Source organism: Schistocerca serialis, chromosome 4 (assembly GCF_023864345.2).
Source record: "Schistocerca serialis cubense isolate TAMUIC-IGC-003099 chromosome 4, iqSchSeri2.2, whole genome shotgun sequence".
Taxonomy (NCBI): Eukaryota; Metazoa; Arthropoda; class Insecta; order Orthoptera; family Acrididae; genus Schistocerca; species Schistocerca serialis.
The window spans coordinates 247,481,764-247,500,545 of NC_064641.1; the positions used below are offsets into that span (position 1 = coordinate 247,481,764).

The 18,782-nt window shown below is 41.4% G+C and overlaps 1 protein-coding gene across 13 annotated transcripts in view; it reads left to right on the forward strand.

The window, feature by feature from the left end:
• LOC126473647 (liprin-beta-1) overlaps positions 1 to 18,782 on the forward strand; it is a 955,354-nt gene that overhangs the window by 852,375 nt on the left and 84,197 nt on the right. For all 13 annotated transcript variants that reach the window (XM_050100860.1, XM_050100862.1, XM_050100857.1 and 10 more), the window contains 2 exons: positions 6,907 to 7,045; positions 13,434 to 13,574. In XM_050100860.1, the coding sequence (XP_049956817.1) occupies positions 6,907 to 7,045; positions 13,434 to 13,574 (280 nt within the window). The remainder of the gene's footprint in view (positions 1 to 6,906; positions 7,046 to 13,433; positions 13,575 to 18,782) is intronic.

Here is an 18,782-nt window from a genome sequence, read left to right on the forward strand (position 1 = left end):
AATATCGGTGGGCTTTTTGTTGAATAGTGTTATTTCAGACTTAATCAGTGGCTGACATCTGACAGATTGGCGGGATATGGAAGAATGATATATATTGTACAAGGCATGTCCGGAAAGTAAGTACAATTTGGGGAGGGGGGGGGGGGGGGGGGGGGGGAGGGACATCATAAAACTATTTTTCCACATAGTTGCCACCACTGTTCAGACATTTGTCATAGCAGGAAACCAATTTTTCTATGCCTTCTTCATAGATAGATGCCATTAGTAAAGATAGCCACTGCTGAATACGTTTTTGCATTAGCATTACTGTCAAAATGCCTTCCTCCAAAATTCACACTTCAAGTGCAAGAACAAGGGGTAATAGAGAAGGTGCGAGATCAGGCCTGTCGGCAAGTGAGCAAACTGCTCACAACCGAATTATTGAATAAGTGATACAATGGCTTGACTGGAAATTCTGTGCCTTTCTTATTAATTGCATGCTGAATCACTCTGTGTTTCACACTATGGTACCACATTGATGATTTCACAACTGGGAAGGAATTCAATAAACAACATGCTGTGTCTGTCCCAGAACAAAGTGAATAATTTTTTGTGCTGACAGCATTGTTTTGACTTTATGTTTTTTGGAGGATTGTGAGTGCTGCCACTCCTTTGACTGTTGTTTTGATTTGAGAGTGACATAGTCACAGTTCTGTATAAGAATTCATCCCCCTTATCACCGTATCAGGTAAGAAATGTCCAAGCATTGCCAAGTTGCTTCATTTTGTGGACATCCGTAAGCATTTTTGGAACCCAGTGGGAACACAAGCTGCAAAAATTTAAGCAATTCGTGATAGTCTCATGCAAAACAGTTTTTGAAACTTTGGAAACGCATCACCAAGCATTTTTAATGTGAACAGTTTGTTTTGTCCAGTTTTTTTCATTCACTTTTTCAACCAAACCATCATTGGCAACAGGAAGCCACCCACTCCGTGATTCATGATGAACATTGTTTTCCCATATTGAATTGTCTCATCCTTTTTCTGACCATTCCATCAGTCATTACATTTTTGCCCTAAATCTCTAAGTTGACGATGAATTTCAAACTTTCATTACCAAACACAGAAAAAGGCTACAAGATACTCCAGTGTATTTACAAGGTGATTAGTTTACCACGTGATGTATTTTATCTTTTTTGCTATTGTAAGACTAGTACTTTCTTTTGTGTTAATATTTTTTGTTTTATGTCACACTGCACAGTTACATCATTATCAGCCCAAGATCTGTGACATTTCTGAACCAGGGCAAAAATTTGATAGTTGCCTCCCCACTGCCTCCCACTCGAACATTTCAGAGCTGTTTTGTTTGTCATCCTAACATTCTCTTTTTTTTCCAGAAAATAAAAAAGAACCCTCACAATTAATATTGGCTGGGATTATTTGTGACTGGGGAATAAGAACTCTTCAGAAAATTTGCACTCTTTATTGCCTATTAGCCATAACTTCCTCTTTTGCTTGTCATAAAATTAAATATAGGAAATGTAAGACCAGTAAAGGCAAGAGACTAGCAAGACAATACACATTTTTTTAATCCTTAGATCCTGGCATTTTTTTTTCTCTGAAATCTTGTTACAGGTTTGCACCCCCGTGCTTTCCTATTTGCAAAAGAATTTAGTACCTCATCAAAAGTTTGTTCAACATTTTGCTACATGAAAAATCAAAATGTTGTTGTCTGATACTGAAAAATTGTTAATATGAATAGTACCCAAGACTGGCATGGTTTCTTGATTTGATTACATCTATTTTGTCCCTGTCTGCTAGATAAAACAAAATAGGCCTTTCTAATATTGCAGCAGTTGTAACATACACTAAATAAGTGAGACTGTTTTCACACAAATGGTCATTTTTATCTACCCCATTTACATAAATAACATGACAGAATATAATTGACAAAGTACCAATATCAAATGCCTATTATGCCTACTACAACCAAAAAGTCTTAAGTTAGGAAATAGTTTTACATTTCGTTCATACAATCCAGTTTTTCAGGCATGAGATCGAATAGTAGTAGTACAAAATTTTTATATAAATTTGGAATCATCATATTCTTTCGTATAAATTGTGTTATGTCCCCATTTTCCTTCCTCATTCTAACAAACAATCTTGTCATCACTAATCCTGTAACTATTCCTGCTACTATCAAAACTTATTCTCCAGTTAACTTCACTAACCCTGCCAGAATCACCAGTTCAGTTGTCCTGTATTTATTCTTTGGTTAGGTGTTATTAAGTGTTCATACAAAACATGTTCTTTGCTATTCTGAGATCAGAACTTAAGCAGTTGCTAACCGGGGAACATACAACTGGCCCTTAGTAGTGCAGCAATCTGGCAAAAATTTCATTTTCGTGAATACATAGAGAAGGTAATGTGTAATCTTTCTTACCTGTTGTTTGTGTTAGTTGTTTATTTCCACACTGGTAGTCTGAATTTGTAGGTCTTGCTAATAATTATAACAATGCTGATTATTCACACCCAAAATCAATCACATAATAAACAGTGATTGGCATTCACCCGTTTGGGTTTATTTGGCTCAGCTCATATAGCTCTGTCCCCTTATGTGTATGGGAAAGTTTTTTATTTGTTGATGCAGTGGGGGTTCCTCTGACAGAGACTTCATGTACACTATGCACATATCCAAAAATCATCTTAGATTCATTCAGAAGTTAACTTAGAATGTGTTCATAAACCTGCAGGGACGCATTTCAAAATCATATGAATAACCGATAGACCAGCATGCGCTGGATGCTAGACGCTTTGTGAAACAAGGTTCTTTTCTTCCAGAATATGAATCTGGCACCCCTCTGAAATTGCTGCATGGGACAAATACCACAGTTTGCCCCTCCTCCCTGCTGCCTCTCAAGGATCCAAGGATCTGGGCCTGACCAATATGGTGCAAACTTCTCATGTACAGAAGCTGTTGGTTTTTCCACAGGAGAGTCAGACGGCTAGCTAACATAAGAACTGTACATGTCCACAGTGCATTCTTTCACAAATTCATCATCTTTCATTTAAAAAGCTCTTTAATATTAGTATTCTCTGAGGTATTTTGTGAGTTGTTCATGGAGCCACTCTAACAACTCAAATTTCCTGTTGATAATTACAGTTTTTTTTTTTTTTTTTTTTTTTTTTTTTTTTTTTTTTTTTTTGGGGGGGGGGGGTGGGGGGGCATATAAAAATTTTCAATTGTAAGTAAAATATCAAAATGCGCACTTTTTAACTAAGAATATCTTCTTAACTTTTTAGGATTTAGAGCTGCACTTGTTCGTTAAAAAGTACAGAATTCCTGTCTGCACTTCTGAGTGTAAGGAAAATCAGTGCATAGTTGTTACACTGGTGTCCAATATTAAAGCAACAAACCTCTATTTCCCTGTTCTGTGTTTAATTCATGATATTATCATACAACTGTGGACAGATGTCTATACAATTGTGTTCTGCATGGAAGATGGCATTCTGGTCAACGGACGACGATGCCAACGATGGCATCAGGGTACCTCTCAAACAGGGTAGTATTTGCTGGGTATTTCCACATCCACAATCGCTGTGTACACAGTCACAACCACAGTGCAGTATGACACGGAGAAGGTGCCTACCAGATTTTCTGTTGTGGAGGGCCATAGAAAGAACGGAAGCAGGGCAGTCGCAAACTGATGTGGCTCAATGGCTTAATGTGAATCATTCTGTTGTTTCTCAGATTCGGTGACAGTTTATAGAGACAAAAACTGTATCACAAAGACCAGGGCAGGGCCAATCACAAGTGACATCAGGAGGAGATAACTGTTATTTGGCTGTAAGGGCTTGATGGTACCGCCTTAGTACTACAAGGCTACTGGCATGTGACTTGGCAGCTTCCACAGGATGTTTTGTATGGCCTTTATTGTCTGGGATTTGCTCTGTGTGTACCTCTGACGTGTCTTCACAGAAGTAAATGTCTAGAGGTAGTCTTCAACTTGCCATCTGGACATTCGAACAATGGGCCAGTGCTCTTTTTGCAGAAGAGTCCCAATGTTATCTGGAGAGTGACTCTCAAAGAATTTGGGCCAGGAAGGAACATGGAACATTATTTCGGGACCCAAACATTGTGGAAAGACACCAGTATCGAAGAGGATTCCAAATAATGTGGAGAGAGATTATGTTGACCAGTCGAACATCTCTTCATGAAATTGTACGGGTGAATTGGCGAGGATTAACTGCTGTCAGGTGTTGTGATGAGGTCTTGGGACCTCATGTGTGGTGGTTGCGAGGTGCTGTGGGCCCAAACTTCGTATTGATGGACAATAATGCTTCACCGCATACAGCACGGGTGGTTGATGTTTTCTTGGAAATGGAAGATATTGCATGCATCGTGTGGCTTGTGCACTCTACCTATTTGAATCCCATAGAGCATGTCTAGGATGCAGTAGAGAGATGGGTTGCATCATATCAGCATCACCAACCCCTCTCCAAGACTTGTGGGCAGCTCTGCAGGAAGAATGGTTGTTATTGCCTCAACGTGAGGTCGATGACATCATTCAAAGCATACCCCTTTGTCGTCAGGCCTGTATTGCTGTCAGAGTTGGTCACATCCCATACTGAGAACATTAACCAATGTGTCAGAATGTGTGCACAAATCCATTAACTTGAAAAAACGAAGAACATGTTTGTCTACGATTACGCATGTTGCATTGTGTACATTCTGTATTCTTCACATTGTTTCTTCATTACTGTCACCAGTTTATGCTGTTTTGTGGCAAAATAAACACAACTTTGCAAAAGTTCCATTTGTTGCTTTAATTTTGGACACCAGTGTACTTAGCAACAGTATTTTCAGAATGAATTTTCATTATGCTGCAGAGACTGCACCGATTTGTAGCTTCGTGGAATGTTAAAACTGTGTTGTAGACTTGGATTTGAAATCAGAATTTTGTCTTTCATGGACAGGTGTTCTACTGACAGAGCTATCCAAGCATGACTCACAACTGCTTTATTTCCACAAGGAGAGGAGGTACTGATGGAAGTAAAGCTGTGAGGGAGGTTTCAGAGGCGTACCTTGATAGCTTGGTCAGTAGAGCACCTGTCCACATAAGGCAGTGCCTAGGTTTGAGTTCCTGTTTGGAAGACAGTTTTAACTTACCAAAAAGTTTCATTCTTATTTGATAATCTATACCTAACACTGAATACTGGTCGTGGTCAACGCAGAAAGAGCTCCACAATAGATGTATTTGTATCAAGGTTATATAAAAATGGACCTTATTCAATTGTCAAAGTGAAATGAGTGTACTTCTGTACTGAGTGCACAAAGAGACGAATTTCTGAGACAGAGCAAAAAAGCTAGCAATCATTGATGACAAGGCTATGAACCTATTGCTCATATGTATCATATGTGAAGTCATATGTTTAACTTCTGTCACCTGTATGTTCTTACGCATTATCATCGGTGTAGCATTACCAACATCCTCCTGTGTTGCTCCCATCCCCTCTGCCCATATAGAAGTTTATTGTTCAGCAAAAAGTTTTGCCATATCAAGTATACTCCAGGATGCTGCAGTCAATGTGGCAATGATGATTGTAACAAAAAGGATGTAAATATTGGACATGGCATTGGTTGTGTTAAGAAAAGCTAAAGATTTGAAGTTTAATTTTCGATCTCAGTATTTATTTATAATTATGTGTCATAATCGCAGGGAAAAGCTGAAACTATTGTAGTCATGATTCTAGATGGTTGTACACATTAACAAAGCTACAGTAATCCACACAATGCAATAATAATGCAATGTTTAGCGTTCTTGATGGGAAACTTGCAGCTCTGTGAGAATTTTTCCCATGGACAGAGGTAAAAAAATTGGTCCTCTTGAACTTGCAGAGGAAAGTGAGAAGCTTCTTAAATGAAAAGACATGGACATTAATGTATAAATCACCAGATTATGTATAATTTACTCACCAAGCAGCTGCAGGAGAACACACACACATAAAAAAAGTTTTACTTATGCAAGCTTTCGGAGCCAGTGGCTCCTTCTTCTGGCAGAAGGGCTAAAGAGGAAATAAGAGGGGTGAAGGGGAATGAACTGGAGAAGTTTAGGAAAAGGGGTTGAGTTTGAAAAAGTCTCTCACAACCCTGGGTCAGAGGATTGGATGAGAAGGAAAGACTGATAGTGTCCCCAACAATCAGTCTTTCCTTCTCATCCCTTAGGTAAGTATCCTCTGACCCTGGGTTCTGGATGACTTTTCCAAACTTAACCCGTTTTCCTAAACTTCTCCTGTTCCTTTCCCTTCACTCCTCTTCTGTCCCTTTCAACCCTTCTGCCAGGAGAAGAAGCCACTGGCTCTGAAAGCTTGCACAAGTAAAACCTTTTTTTATTCTGTGTTCTCCTGCTGCCGCTTGGTGAGTAGATTGTTTACCTATCCAATTACATCGTATTGTCAAAAATTGATTATTTTCTTTGTTAGATTATGTACAATTGTCATTTGCACATGCGCTAACTGAAACACAGTTCTGAAGGCTGAGAAACCTACAGTTGTTAACCACTTATTTTCTGTCATTGACTGCAAATATGTTTTCATGGCTGAAGTGTTATGTGTACATAGGCAAAATACTTTCAACTTTTTGAGAGATTTCTTGCTTGGGTGAGAAACAAAGAAAAGACACTTCTGCGGTATTTGCCATCCTGTACACTGTTTTGATTATATGGTATGTGATGTTCATCTTGCACTTGTCATTCTTGGGTATTGTCATGCTCCGGGTATTGTCATGCTCCGGTAATAACCCTGCATGCCCTGCATATTCCAGAGCACGATGACATGGTGCATGCATAATTTATCTTTGTAGATTAACAAAATATATTACTTTCATATAAAAAAATTAACTTTGTTCTGTTACACATTTTGTTTCTAGCTGATGCTGAGAGGGTTGTGATTGAGGATTCACATGTAGAAGAAGAGGAGGAAGAGGAAGATGTAGGCTCAAACTTGTCACCACAACAAAGTCCACTCCAGGCAACCAGAAACAAAGGAATTAAAAAGATATTTGGCAGGTATGTTTGCCCGGTTCCTAAATGCTAGAAATTTCTGTTTTTAGTTTTTCCATCTTGTTCTTACAACATTTTCACCAAAACAAGTTATTTATTTATTGATGTCTAGCAGATAATGTTTCTAACAAAGCTGAAGACTGAAAGAAAAACTTGCAAATTTGTAATTTAGGAGGAAAACATAGTGCACAGAAAAATAATTAAATGCTGCAGTAAAATGTAGTGCCTGATATCCAGATTCAACAGTAACTGAGAGTGTGTCCCAGTCGTAGCTTCTGGAGTGTTTAAAAATTCCTTCATCAGGAAAGGAAGAAAGAAAGAAAATGATGAGCGTAATTCACTGTTGCTGGAGGGTAGTAACACACTCATGAGGAATTGAATTGGAGGCAACCTAATATAGTAACATATAGCACTCCCTTTTACTCTGGTGAAAACTGTGATACATCATGAAACAAAATGTGATGCCGAATTGCAGCCATCGAGATCTGTAATTGCTCAGCCACCATTGACAACTCAAGAGAAAAGTTGGAGCTGGGTCAAGAGCATTCACACCTCACTTGAACAGGGGAACAGATGAATGTCTACATGTTGTAGGAATGTACTTAAAATCATTGTAACCCACTTTGGGAGTGGTGAATTGCCTTGTTCAAACTACAGATCACCCGTGCAGTTTTTCAGTTGAAGAGTAGCTCTGAATCATTTGCTGATATCAATTCTATCCGGTGTAAACACTCACTCACCTTGAGGATACCATCACCTGCTTGGACAGAACGTTTTTGGCAAAAGGAATGCTTTCGCTTGTGTAATTCTTGTGTTTTGCTATTGGTGTCTACCAGTTGGTATTGCACCTCATCAGTCCAGGTGATATTTAGCCATATTTATTATAAACACCACTCAAGAATCAGGCCTGAGGCCTCTTCGAACTGGCCGACTGCTGCCTACAAGGCACAACGAACAATGATTTATGATCGTGGAACATGTGATCAGCATGTTGCCAATCCCTCCATCTATTATTGCTAGTAGATGAATCCAAATGATGCCACTGCTTCTTTATTGATGCAGCTCCTTTCTTGGCCTCATGAGGCTGAGTGGACCTGGTTCCAGACCACCTTATCTCAGGAAAATGTGAGGAGGCACCAAGAATCAAACCCATGTTCTTTTGCATTGAAGGCAATAACATGAACCGTCCAACTATGGAGGTGGTAATTTTTTTTTCCTTACCCATATTTTGAGTATCTAATGCATGCTTTTGTGCGTATGTGGCAATCTCTGCTTGTTGTGAGCAAATCTACACATTTTTGGTGGTATCCTATAGCTAGAAGGTGGTTCTGTGTTATTTGGACATTAACCACTTGTTATTGTTCAGCAATGAGTTGATGAGTGATTTGTTGTGCTGTGGCTCATCTCTGCTGTTACAATCCATTACAGTCTGCAGCAACATCTGTCATCAACACACTATTGTCCATGGCAGTCGGTTTCTGTTAATCGAGGTACTCATCAATGACATATAATGTAATTGGAGGGATAAAAAATTCACTCACCAAGTTGCAGCAGGCGAAAATACACAGAGAGATATTGACATTTGCAAGTTTTCAGAACCAGTGGCTCCTCCTTCTGGCAGAAGGGTTTAAGGGAAAGGAAGGGGGATGAAGGGAAAGGACTGGTGATGTTTAGGAAATGGGTACAGTTCGCAAAAGTCACCCAGGACCCTGGGTCAGGGAGACGTAACAGATAGAATAACAACTGGCAAAATATATACTATCGAAGGGAGAGCCACCTGTGAAATGACAGATGTTGTGTACCAGCTGTTATACAAACACTGTTCGGCCTTTGTCTTGGTATGTCTACCACCAAGTTATCAGTTAGGATAAGTGGGCATAGACAGAGAGTATATTGCCAAACAATATCCTGTAACAGAGCATGTTCTGCAACCAGAGGTATTCAGATTCTTCCAGCCTGCCTGCCCCTGTCTCTGCTGCAACCATTAAAACAGCTCAACCTGGTTAAAGCGGACCAACTTGGGAAGAAACATGACTACAGAATAGCCAGTTACACGTTTGCATAGGTAGTTCCACTGCAGCTCGTTTATCATAACGGTTGGAGCAGCAGAATGAATGTACCAAACTTAAAGGAGATTGTGGAGAAATCAAGAATTGGGGAATGTATACCAGCCATGAAACAGAGCCCAGGTATGTCATAGGTAAAGCTTCAAATAAATTGGTAGGTGTCTTGTTATACAAATTGTGTAAAACATTACTAAACACTCATTCGAGAACTTCGAGAATGTTACGACATGTTTGTAAATTTGACCATCAGTTTCCACACTGCATAAATATTTTGAAACAGGACAAAGACTAAGCGGTTGACAAGTTTTTGGAAATATATGCTAAGGACTTGAGGACATTTAGCAGCACATAGGCTTTCTAAATTTAGGGCTAACATGGATTGAAATGGAAAAAAATATGGGTTGTGGTACACAACATAGCATGTAGAGAGCTTAGTATGAAAGAGAATCTTCTTCCTTCAAACATGTGCTTTTTAGATTAACATAATATGTGAAATGAGTTTCATGTTTGCTAAAATGCATTTGGGGAATTAGAATGAACTATTGTGGCCACTTAGAATGAATTCAGCGAACCTGCAATACGCATCCTATCCTATAAGAAGGCATTTAAAATTGTTATAACTGAATTAGAATGAACTATTGTGGCCACTTAGAATGAATTCAGCGAACCTGCAATACGCATCCTATCCTATTACAGAAAATGTATTACAGGTGACCTGATGATAGTTCAAATTGAGAATAGCTAGTACTAGTCGAAAGAGGGTGAAGTTGTAGAGAAAACCATTTCCATCAAAGTAATTTATTTACTTTATTAATTATTTATTAACCCCAAAACACACTGAAAAGGAAAAAAAAGGGATAAATAAAATTCACAATTTTCTGGACTACAATGACTGAAATTGAATACACATAGTATATTGGGCTTCGTCTTGTGATACTCAGGTAAAAGATCAACAGCATAGGAAAAGATTGCTACTTACCGTATAGAAGACATGTCAAGTTGCAGACAGGCACAATTAAAAAGACACTTAAATAAGCTTTTGACCACAGTCTTCATCAGCAAAAGAAAGAGACACACCAATTCATACACACAATTGTGCCTGTCTGCAACTTGACGTGCCTTCTTTACAGTAAGTAGCAACTTTCTTTTCCTACATTGTTGACATTCCTTCCTGGAGTTTCCATGGGTTGTTACTCAGGTAAAAAACATCCAAACCATACCCATAACACTACAGTGAAAGCACACAGCACAAATGGGCATACAGGCAGGCAGGCAAGCACGCAAGATTCCTGTAGCCTGCACAGGTTGCACACAGCTTGGCTTGGATGGGAGTGGAGAAGCTTGCTCATTCTGCTGATAGTGTGTGGGCAGCTTGCCTGATTGGCAAACATGGAGGGTTAAAAGCAGAATGTGTACACCACTGTCTGCAGCATGGCAGCTGTGATCTCAGTGCCTGTTTCACCTTCCGTGCCATCTAGATTCTTCTTCCTGACACCAGCCTCTCAGAACGCATCAGGTGGAAACTGACAATACAGTATGTTCTTGGTTCTTGCCACCCACTTGGCCTCAATTTATGTGATTTTCCTTGGTCTCAGCATTTCCTCTCAGTAACTATCCCTTTCTTTACTCCCAATTTGTTTTCTATATCTGCTATTTTGTGACCTGTCTATTTTTCCCCACCTTTACCATAGATTATGCACTTAGCTTTCCACTCTTGCATGACATTTTGTAAGTATCTCTGTCTTTCTTATTACCTTATCTTCAACCTTTAAGCTCTCGGGTTTTCAAATCTCATCATGTGCAGTCCCCAACAATCAGTCTTTTCTTCTCATCCCACCTGGTATTTGGTCCTTAACTCACAGTTCTGGGTGACTGTTCTGTAATTCTCCCCGTTTCCTAAACCTCACCAGTCCTTTTCCGTAGAAACTCTGAAACACCTGCATGATATTGGGAAGGAGGATTAAAACTGTTCTCTGCTGCTGTACTGTTTGTATTATGAGACCCTACATGCAGTGACAAATGTAACAAAAAATGTCTGACAAGTATATACACTCCTGGAAATTGAAATAAGAACACCGTGAATTCATTGTCCCAGGAAGGGGAAACTTTATTGACACATTCCTGGGGTCAGATACATCACATGATCACACTGACAGAACCACAGGCACATAGACACAGGCAATAGAGCATGCACAATGTCGGCACTAGTACAGTTTATATCCATCTTTCGCAGCAATGCAGGCTGCTATTCTCCCATGGAGACGATCGTAGAGATGCTGGATGTAGTCCTGTGGAACGGCTTGCCATGCCATTTCCACCTGGCGCCTCAGTTGGACCAGCGTTCGTGCTGGACGTGCAGACCGCGTGAGACGACGCTTCATCCAGTCCCAAACATGCTCAATGGGGGACAGATCCGGAGATCTTGCTGGCCAGGGTAGTTGACTTACACCTTCTAGAGCACGTTGGGTGGCACGGGATACATGCGGACGTGCATTGTCCTGTTGGAACAGCAAGTTCCCTTGCCGGTCTAGGAATGGTAGAACGATGGGTTCGATGACGGTTTGGATGTACCGTGCACTATTCAGTGTCCCCTCGACGATCACCAGTGGTGTACGGCCAGTGTAGGAGATCGCTCCCCACACCATGATGCCGGGTGTTGGCCCTGTGTGCCTCGGTCGTATGCAGTCCTGATTGTGGCGCTCACCTGCACGGCGCCAAACACGCATACGACCATCATTGGCACCAAGGCAGAAGCGACTCTCATCGCTGAAGACGACACGTCTCCATTCGTCCCTCCATTCACGCCTGTCGCGACACCACTGGACGTGGGCTGCACGATGTTGGGGCGTGAGCGGAAGACGGCCTAACGGTGAGCGAGACCGTAGCCCAGATTCATGGAGACGGTTGCGAATGGTCCTCGCCGATACCCCAGGAGCTACAGTGTCCCTAATTTGCTGGGAAGTGGCGGTGCGGTCCCCTACGGCACTGCATAGGATCCTACGGTCTTGGCGTGCATCCGTGCGTCGCTGCGGTCCGGTCCCAGGTCGACGGGCACGTGCACCTTCCGACGACCACTGGCGACAACATCGATGTACTGTGGAGACCTCACGCCCCACGTGTTGAGCAATTCGGCGGTACGTCCACCCGGCCTCCCGCATGCCCACTATACGCCCTCGCTCAAAGTCCGTCAACTGCACATATGGTTCACGTCCACGCTGTCGCGGCATGCTACCAGTGTTAAAGACTGCGATGGAGCTCCGTATGCCACGGCAAACTGGCTGACACCGACGGCGGCGGTGCACAAATGCTGCGCAGCTAGCGCCATTCGACGGCCAACACCGCGGTTCCTGGTGTGTCCGCTGTGCCGTGCGTGTGATCATTGCTTGTACAGCCCTCTCGCAGTGTCCGGAGCAAGTATGGTGGGTCTGACACACCGGTGTCAATGTGTTCTTTTTTCCATTTCCAGGAGTGTAGATAGTGAAAAGTTTTACTGCACACTTGGTGTAAGCTCATATCACTTATCTGCTCGTGGTGATCACTGTATCTAAATAATTGAGAGTAGGATGTGCATTATAACATAGTAATTAACTATTCATTGCAGGGTTGTGACAGTCTCACATGATACAGCCAGAGATACAGTGTTTGCATGCTTTTTATATTCACTAGGTTTTGTTAATAGTGGGATAAATAGAATGTCACTGAATTGATTTCCTTTACCAAATTTAACAGTACTTCCAATATTTCTGTTTTGTTGGTAAATGTGACTAATGAGTTTTACTTAACTGCTTTGTGATGTGACTTATTGTTAGAACTTGTAACAAACTTGACTCATCCTTTTCTGTACTTGCATACAATGTGACACCAGTGATATTATGTCTCAAACTGTCACCTCCACTACTAACACAATATAATTCCACTCTATGCAGGATATGTTTTGATGTTCCATTTGCACAAGTTCTTGTCTTTTCCTACCACTTTCCAATTGCTATGCTCCACTATTGTTCTCCAACTACACACTGAACAACACTGTACTTGCATGCTGTCAGTACAGAAAGGCAACACACGTTCTGCCTGCACCCACCTAGAAGTTTCTGTGTAAATACATTAAAAAGCATTTTTCCTTGGATAATGCAATAAAAATTCAAACTCAAAGTTGGAGTAAGTGAAACCATAATATTTTTAGCATGTTCAGGGCAAAGAAGTGGAGTGGGGACCAACATTTTCCATTACAAATCAGACAGTAACAAAAGTAACACAAGCTGACATCAGCTTTATTTTATTCTTTGCAGTATATTCATGACAACTGCTTGCTACTAAATATTTTACAGGATGAAACGTAGTGGATCAGGCAATCTAGAGGACCTTCCAATTCCATCTTTGATGACAGATGGAGAGTTTCGGAGGGGAGGTGTGCGTGCTACTGCTGGTCCACGGCTTGGCTGGAACTCACAGCCACCTCCTCCACCATTGTAAGTACCTGATTGTACTGCTGGATATACTTACTACAATGGTTTTCACTTTTGTGTTTTATGTATAAGCTTATGTTATTTTGCTTCTGTAATTAGGCAAGTTTAAAGGTAGTGTATACAAGTCTTTTTATTTTAGTTCATCAGGCAAATGCTAATAAACTAATTAAGTCTGATAACAGTATTTTATTATTGTTGCTCTTTGTTTTTGGCTGTGGCTCTTAGTTTTTATGTAAGCCATATTTACACATGTGGTTAATCAAAACACTGCAATGTAACTGAAAATTTGTTCATTGTGTCAACAGGGAGTGGCTAATGTTGTATTATTCCCCTTGCACTATACAGCAACCTCTGCAGCAGGTGCTTTGATGTATACATACTAAAAGGAGAACTCACTGAGCTTGATCCCACAGGACATGTCTGATATTTGTCTGAAAGACCTACACTGTAGTACCAAAACATTAAGACCACTGCCCACCATGAGACTGAATGCCACCTGGCGGCATTGCGGGTACGGTAAGGAAAGTATGCAAGTTGAGCAGATACGAATGGGGAATCATTCAAGCAACAACATGGGTTCAGATGAGTAATTCACTGACATAAATGACTTCTACTGAGAGCGAGCAATGGAAAATGCAGGATGGTATAACGATAATATTATGTAAAGGATAGGTTGCTATGTGCTATATAGAGGGGATGTTGAGTCGCAGACAGGCCCAACTAAAAGACTGCTAAACATACGAGCTTTTAGCCAAAAGGCCTTCTTCTAAAGTAGACAACCATACATATTCACACGAGCATAATTCACACACAAGACCAGTGTCTCTGGTTACTGAAGCCGAATTGCAAACAGCTGCACATAATGGGAGAAGCAATCTGGGTGGAGCGGGGAGGGCGATGGATAGCAGGGTAGGGGTAGGAGATGGTAAAGTGCTGCTTGTGGGAGCATACAGGCTGTTGTATTCTTGTCGCCACTGTAGTGTCCTCATTGCCACTGCAGAGTCTTGTACCATAGAAATCGAGGGAGAGGATGTTGTTTGGTGGCCGGTACTGTCTTCCTACAACACAACTGCTCACATATATTAACAGGATTCTGTATTTACATAAACAGGAAGCTACTTAATTTCAAGAGTCCATGTGTTGTGGTACAAGCTCTTCACTAATATTCCATGTTAACCTCACTGCTGCTGAAATACAAGTTCCGCTATGCGATGAATGACAGATGCTGAACTAGAATGTGAGTTAGTGTGCCAGTGGGTGAGCTAGTGACTGAGACTGAGGACCTCCAGTCAGCAGTGGTGATCTAAATACTTGCAGTCGAGAGGGTGTTGGCGGCTTGTATGTCTTAGGCCTCTCTCCTGATAGACGCGCTTGATCCACATCTACTACCGATCTTCTTGCTACGTCATTGCTGACCGAAGTGTTTGCGACAGCTTATGCCAGCACGCAGGCATTTGGTGGGGACAGGATAGGGCAGCTAGGTGAAGTCATTAGGTTAGGTGAGGTGGGGAAGGGGTGAGTGGAAAAGGAGGAAATAAAGAAGGGGAAAAAAGACTGAGTGCATTGGTGGATTTATAGTGTTGTGCAGTGCTGGAGTGGGAGCAGGGAAGAGGGTAGCTGGATGAAGGGCAGTGTCAACCAAAATTTGAGACCAGGAGGGCCGTGGGAACGTTGGATGTATTGTAGGGAAAGTCCGCACCTGTGCTGTTCAGAAAAGCTAGTGTTTATAGGAAGGATCCAGATAACACAGGCTGTGAAGCAGTCATTACAGTGAAGAACATAGCATTGGGAAAACATAGCGTTGGGCAGCATGCTCAGCAACTGGGTGATCTCGTGGCATCAATTTGTTGGTCGCCATTCATGTGGGCCGACAGCCTGTTTGTCATGCCCCTGTAGAACACAGTACAGTGGTTGTAGCTTAGTTTGTAAATCACATGAATGCTTTCACAGATAGTCCTATCTTCAATGCTTGTGACCAGACTAGACTAGATGATTTAGAGGGCAAGTCTTGCATCTAAGTTTTTGAATATGACCCTTGAGGCAAGAGGTTGGGAGCAGCCATGGATTGGTGATGGACGAGGCTATTGGATAGATTTGGTGGGCAGTGGAATTTCGGAATACCTTTTCTTCATGGTCCTTAGGTGAAATGTACATTGGCGACAGAGGATTGTTTTGCAGTCAGCTTTAAAACCCGTGTGTCTAAATTTTATGAGTAGTGTTCCTCAAAAACTTCACCTTCCCTCCAGGGATTCCCATTTGAGTTCCATAAGTATCTCCTTAATACTTGCATATTGATCAAACCTACTGGTTACAACTCTGCCAGTCTGCATGTGAATTGCTTCAGTGTTTGTTTTAATCTGACCTGTTTGGGATTCTAGCAGTACTCAAGAGTACTAGTGTATATACAGTCTCGATCCACGCTTCCCTAAAACTCTCCCAACAAACTGAAGTTGACCCTTCATCTTCCCCACTACAGTCTTTACATGCTCATTCCATTTTATGTCACTTTGCACCATTACACCTAGATATTTAATCGACCTGATTCTGTCTAGTAGCACACTACTCATCTGCGTTAACTTACGTTTTTCAACTTACCAAACGAGAAAGGGTTGGTATGTTGATAGACACAATAAAAAACACAAACACACACACAAATATTCAAGCTTTCACAACCCCTGGTTGCTTCATCAGGAAAGAGGGAAGGAGAGGGAAAGACGAAAGGATGTGGGTTTTAAGGGAGAGGGTAAGGAGTCATTCCAATCCGGGAGCGGAAAGACTTACTTTAGGGGGGAAAAAGGACAGGTATACACTTGCGCGCGCGCACATCCATCTGCACATATACAGACACAGGCAGACATATGTAAATGCAAAGAGGTTGGACAGAGATGTCAGTCGAGGTGGAAGTACAGAGGCAAAGATGTTGTTGAATGACAGGTGAGGAACGAGGGGTGGCAACTTGAAATTAGTGGAGGTTGAGGCCTGGTGGGTAACGGGAAGAGAGAATATATTGAAAGTGAAGTTCCCATCTCCAGAGTTCTGATAGGTTGGTGCCAGTGGGAAGTATCCAGATAACCCAGACGGTGTAACTCTGCGCCAATATGTGCTGGCCGTGCACCAAGGCATGTTTAACCACTGAGTGATCCTCATTACCAACAAACACTGTCTGCCTGTGTCCGTTCATGCGAATGGACAGTTTGTTGCTGGTCATTCCCACATAGACGGCTTCACAGTGTAGGCACATTAGTTGCCAAATCTCGTGGGTGCTTTCACACGTTTACACCGCAGGCAGTTACAAGGGTAGGAGTCAGAGGGTAGGGAACCACCTACCTTTCCAGCAAACAGCTGCAGATTGCTGCTCACCCTGTCTGTTAGGTCATTTATGTATACAGAAAATAATAGTGATCCTATCACAATTCCATGGGGCGCTCCTGGTGACACCCTTGTCTCTGAATACCTGCCATCGATGATATTGTATTTTAAGAAGTATTCAAGCCACTCACATATAAGGGAACCTATTACGTATGCTCATACCTTTGTTAACAGCCTGCATTGGGGCACCATGTCAAGTGCTTTTTGGAAATCTAGGAATATGGAATTTGCCTGTAGTCCGTCATCCATAGTTCACCATATATCATCTGAGAAGAGGGGAAGCTGAGTTTCACACCAGTGATGCTTTCTAAAACATGCTGATTTGTGGACAAAAGCTTTCCATCTCAAGGAACTGTATTATATTTGTTCAAGAATTCTGCAGCGTACTGATGTTAAGGAGATTGGTCTGTAATTTTTGGGGGTCAGTTCTCTTACCAGTCTTATATTCAAATGTCACCTGTGCTTTTTTTTTCAGTCGCTTGGGACTTTGCACTGGTCAGGAAATTCATGATAAATGCAAGCTAAATATGGTGCCAGTGCTGTAGAGTACTCTTTGTAAAACCAAATTGGATTCCACCCAGACCTGGCAACTTACCTATTATTTACTCTTGCAGTTACTCCTCTATACAGGGATGCCTTTTAGTACACCCTCCGTACATGAGTGTGTGCTGTGGTCAAATGAAGGTATGTTTGTAGTATCATCCTGCTTGAATGATTTCTTAAGTGCAAAATTTGGTCCCTGCTCGTCGTGTAAGTTGGCAGTACTGCCCTTCCGTACTGCTGCTCGTTGATATAGCTATGACCATCTGCTGCTTCGATGTCCTCTTGTTGTTATTGTGACTGTGTAGCATCATCTTCTTTCTTGTAAGTCTCTCTGGTGACTCGAAATGGGTTCCGTTCAATTATCTGCATATACCAATGCACTAAGTTTTCATTATCATTCAGTATATGATCTTTCACAAAATTTCTCTCAACCACGGTTTCTATGTACTATGGCTTTTTAACTGTTTTCCTGGCACAGATGCACCATGTGCAGCGGAGTAGTTCATTTTTGTCGTTTTACCTGCACCTATCTGTGAACTCATTGCAGCAGATAGCCGTAGGAAAGCCAAGCAGAAACCTTCTGTACTGCAACTCGCACCAGGCTGTATACAATGTAACTATTCTAAAAATTGGGAAAAGGTCTTAATTTTGAATGAAAGGTGGAAATACTGGCAGAACTTCGGTATATTCTGAAGTTTAGAATTACAGGTTCACTGCCAAGCCCGTGCTAATCCTAACACAGTTATGCACAAACCCTTTCATTCACATTAGCAAATTTATGCTAATGTATTTCCCGAAATCTGAACAGCTACTAAACACAGATTGTTCTTAAATGAAAATGCTCACCACACTATTAAGTTTATCAGTGTGTAATGCATTCAGGTTTTTGCTCAATATGCCATGCAGAATTACTGTCTTTTCTCATGTACAAAAAAATCCATACTTTCTTAATAAAAAAAAAACAACACTGGAATAAATATGGCTTCACTTTAAAGCACTTTTGAGGCATGTAGCACAACTAAAACTGGCAAATCATAACTTACTTCGGAGCTCGTACTACACGTGACCATACCATTGAAATGCTGGGCTCCAACTGCCTAGATTGCTGTAAGCATTCTTTATCTCCAAGAGAAAAGATGTGCAAAGAATACTCTGTTCTGATTGGTGAGTTTTCTTTAAGGCCAATAGAGAACCAGTATTCTCCCACGTTAGTCCGCGCTTTTCGTGAATAACCAATCAACAAATAACAAACTTTTGAACTGTAATTTTTCCCAAAATAAATATTTAATATTCTGATAT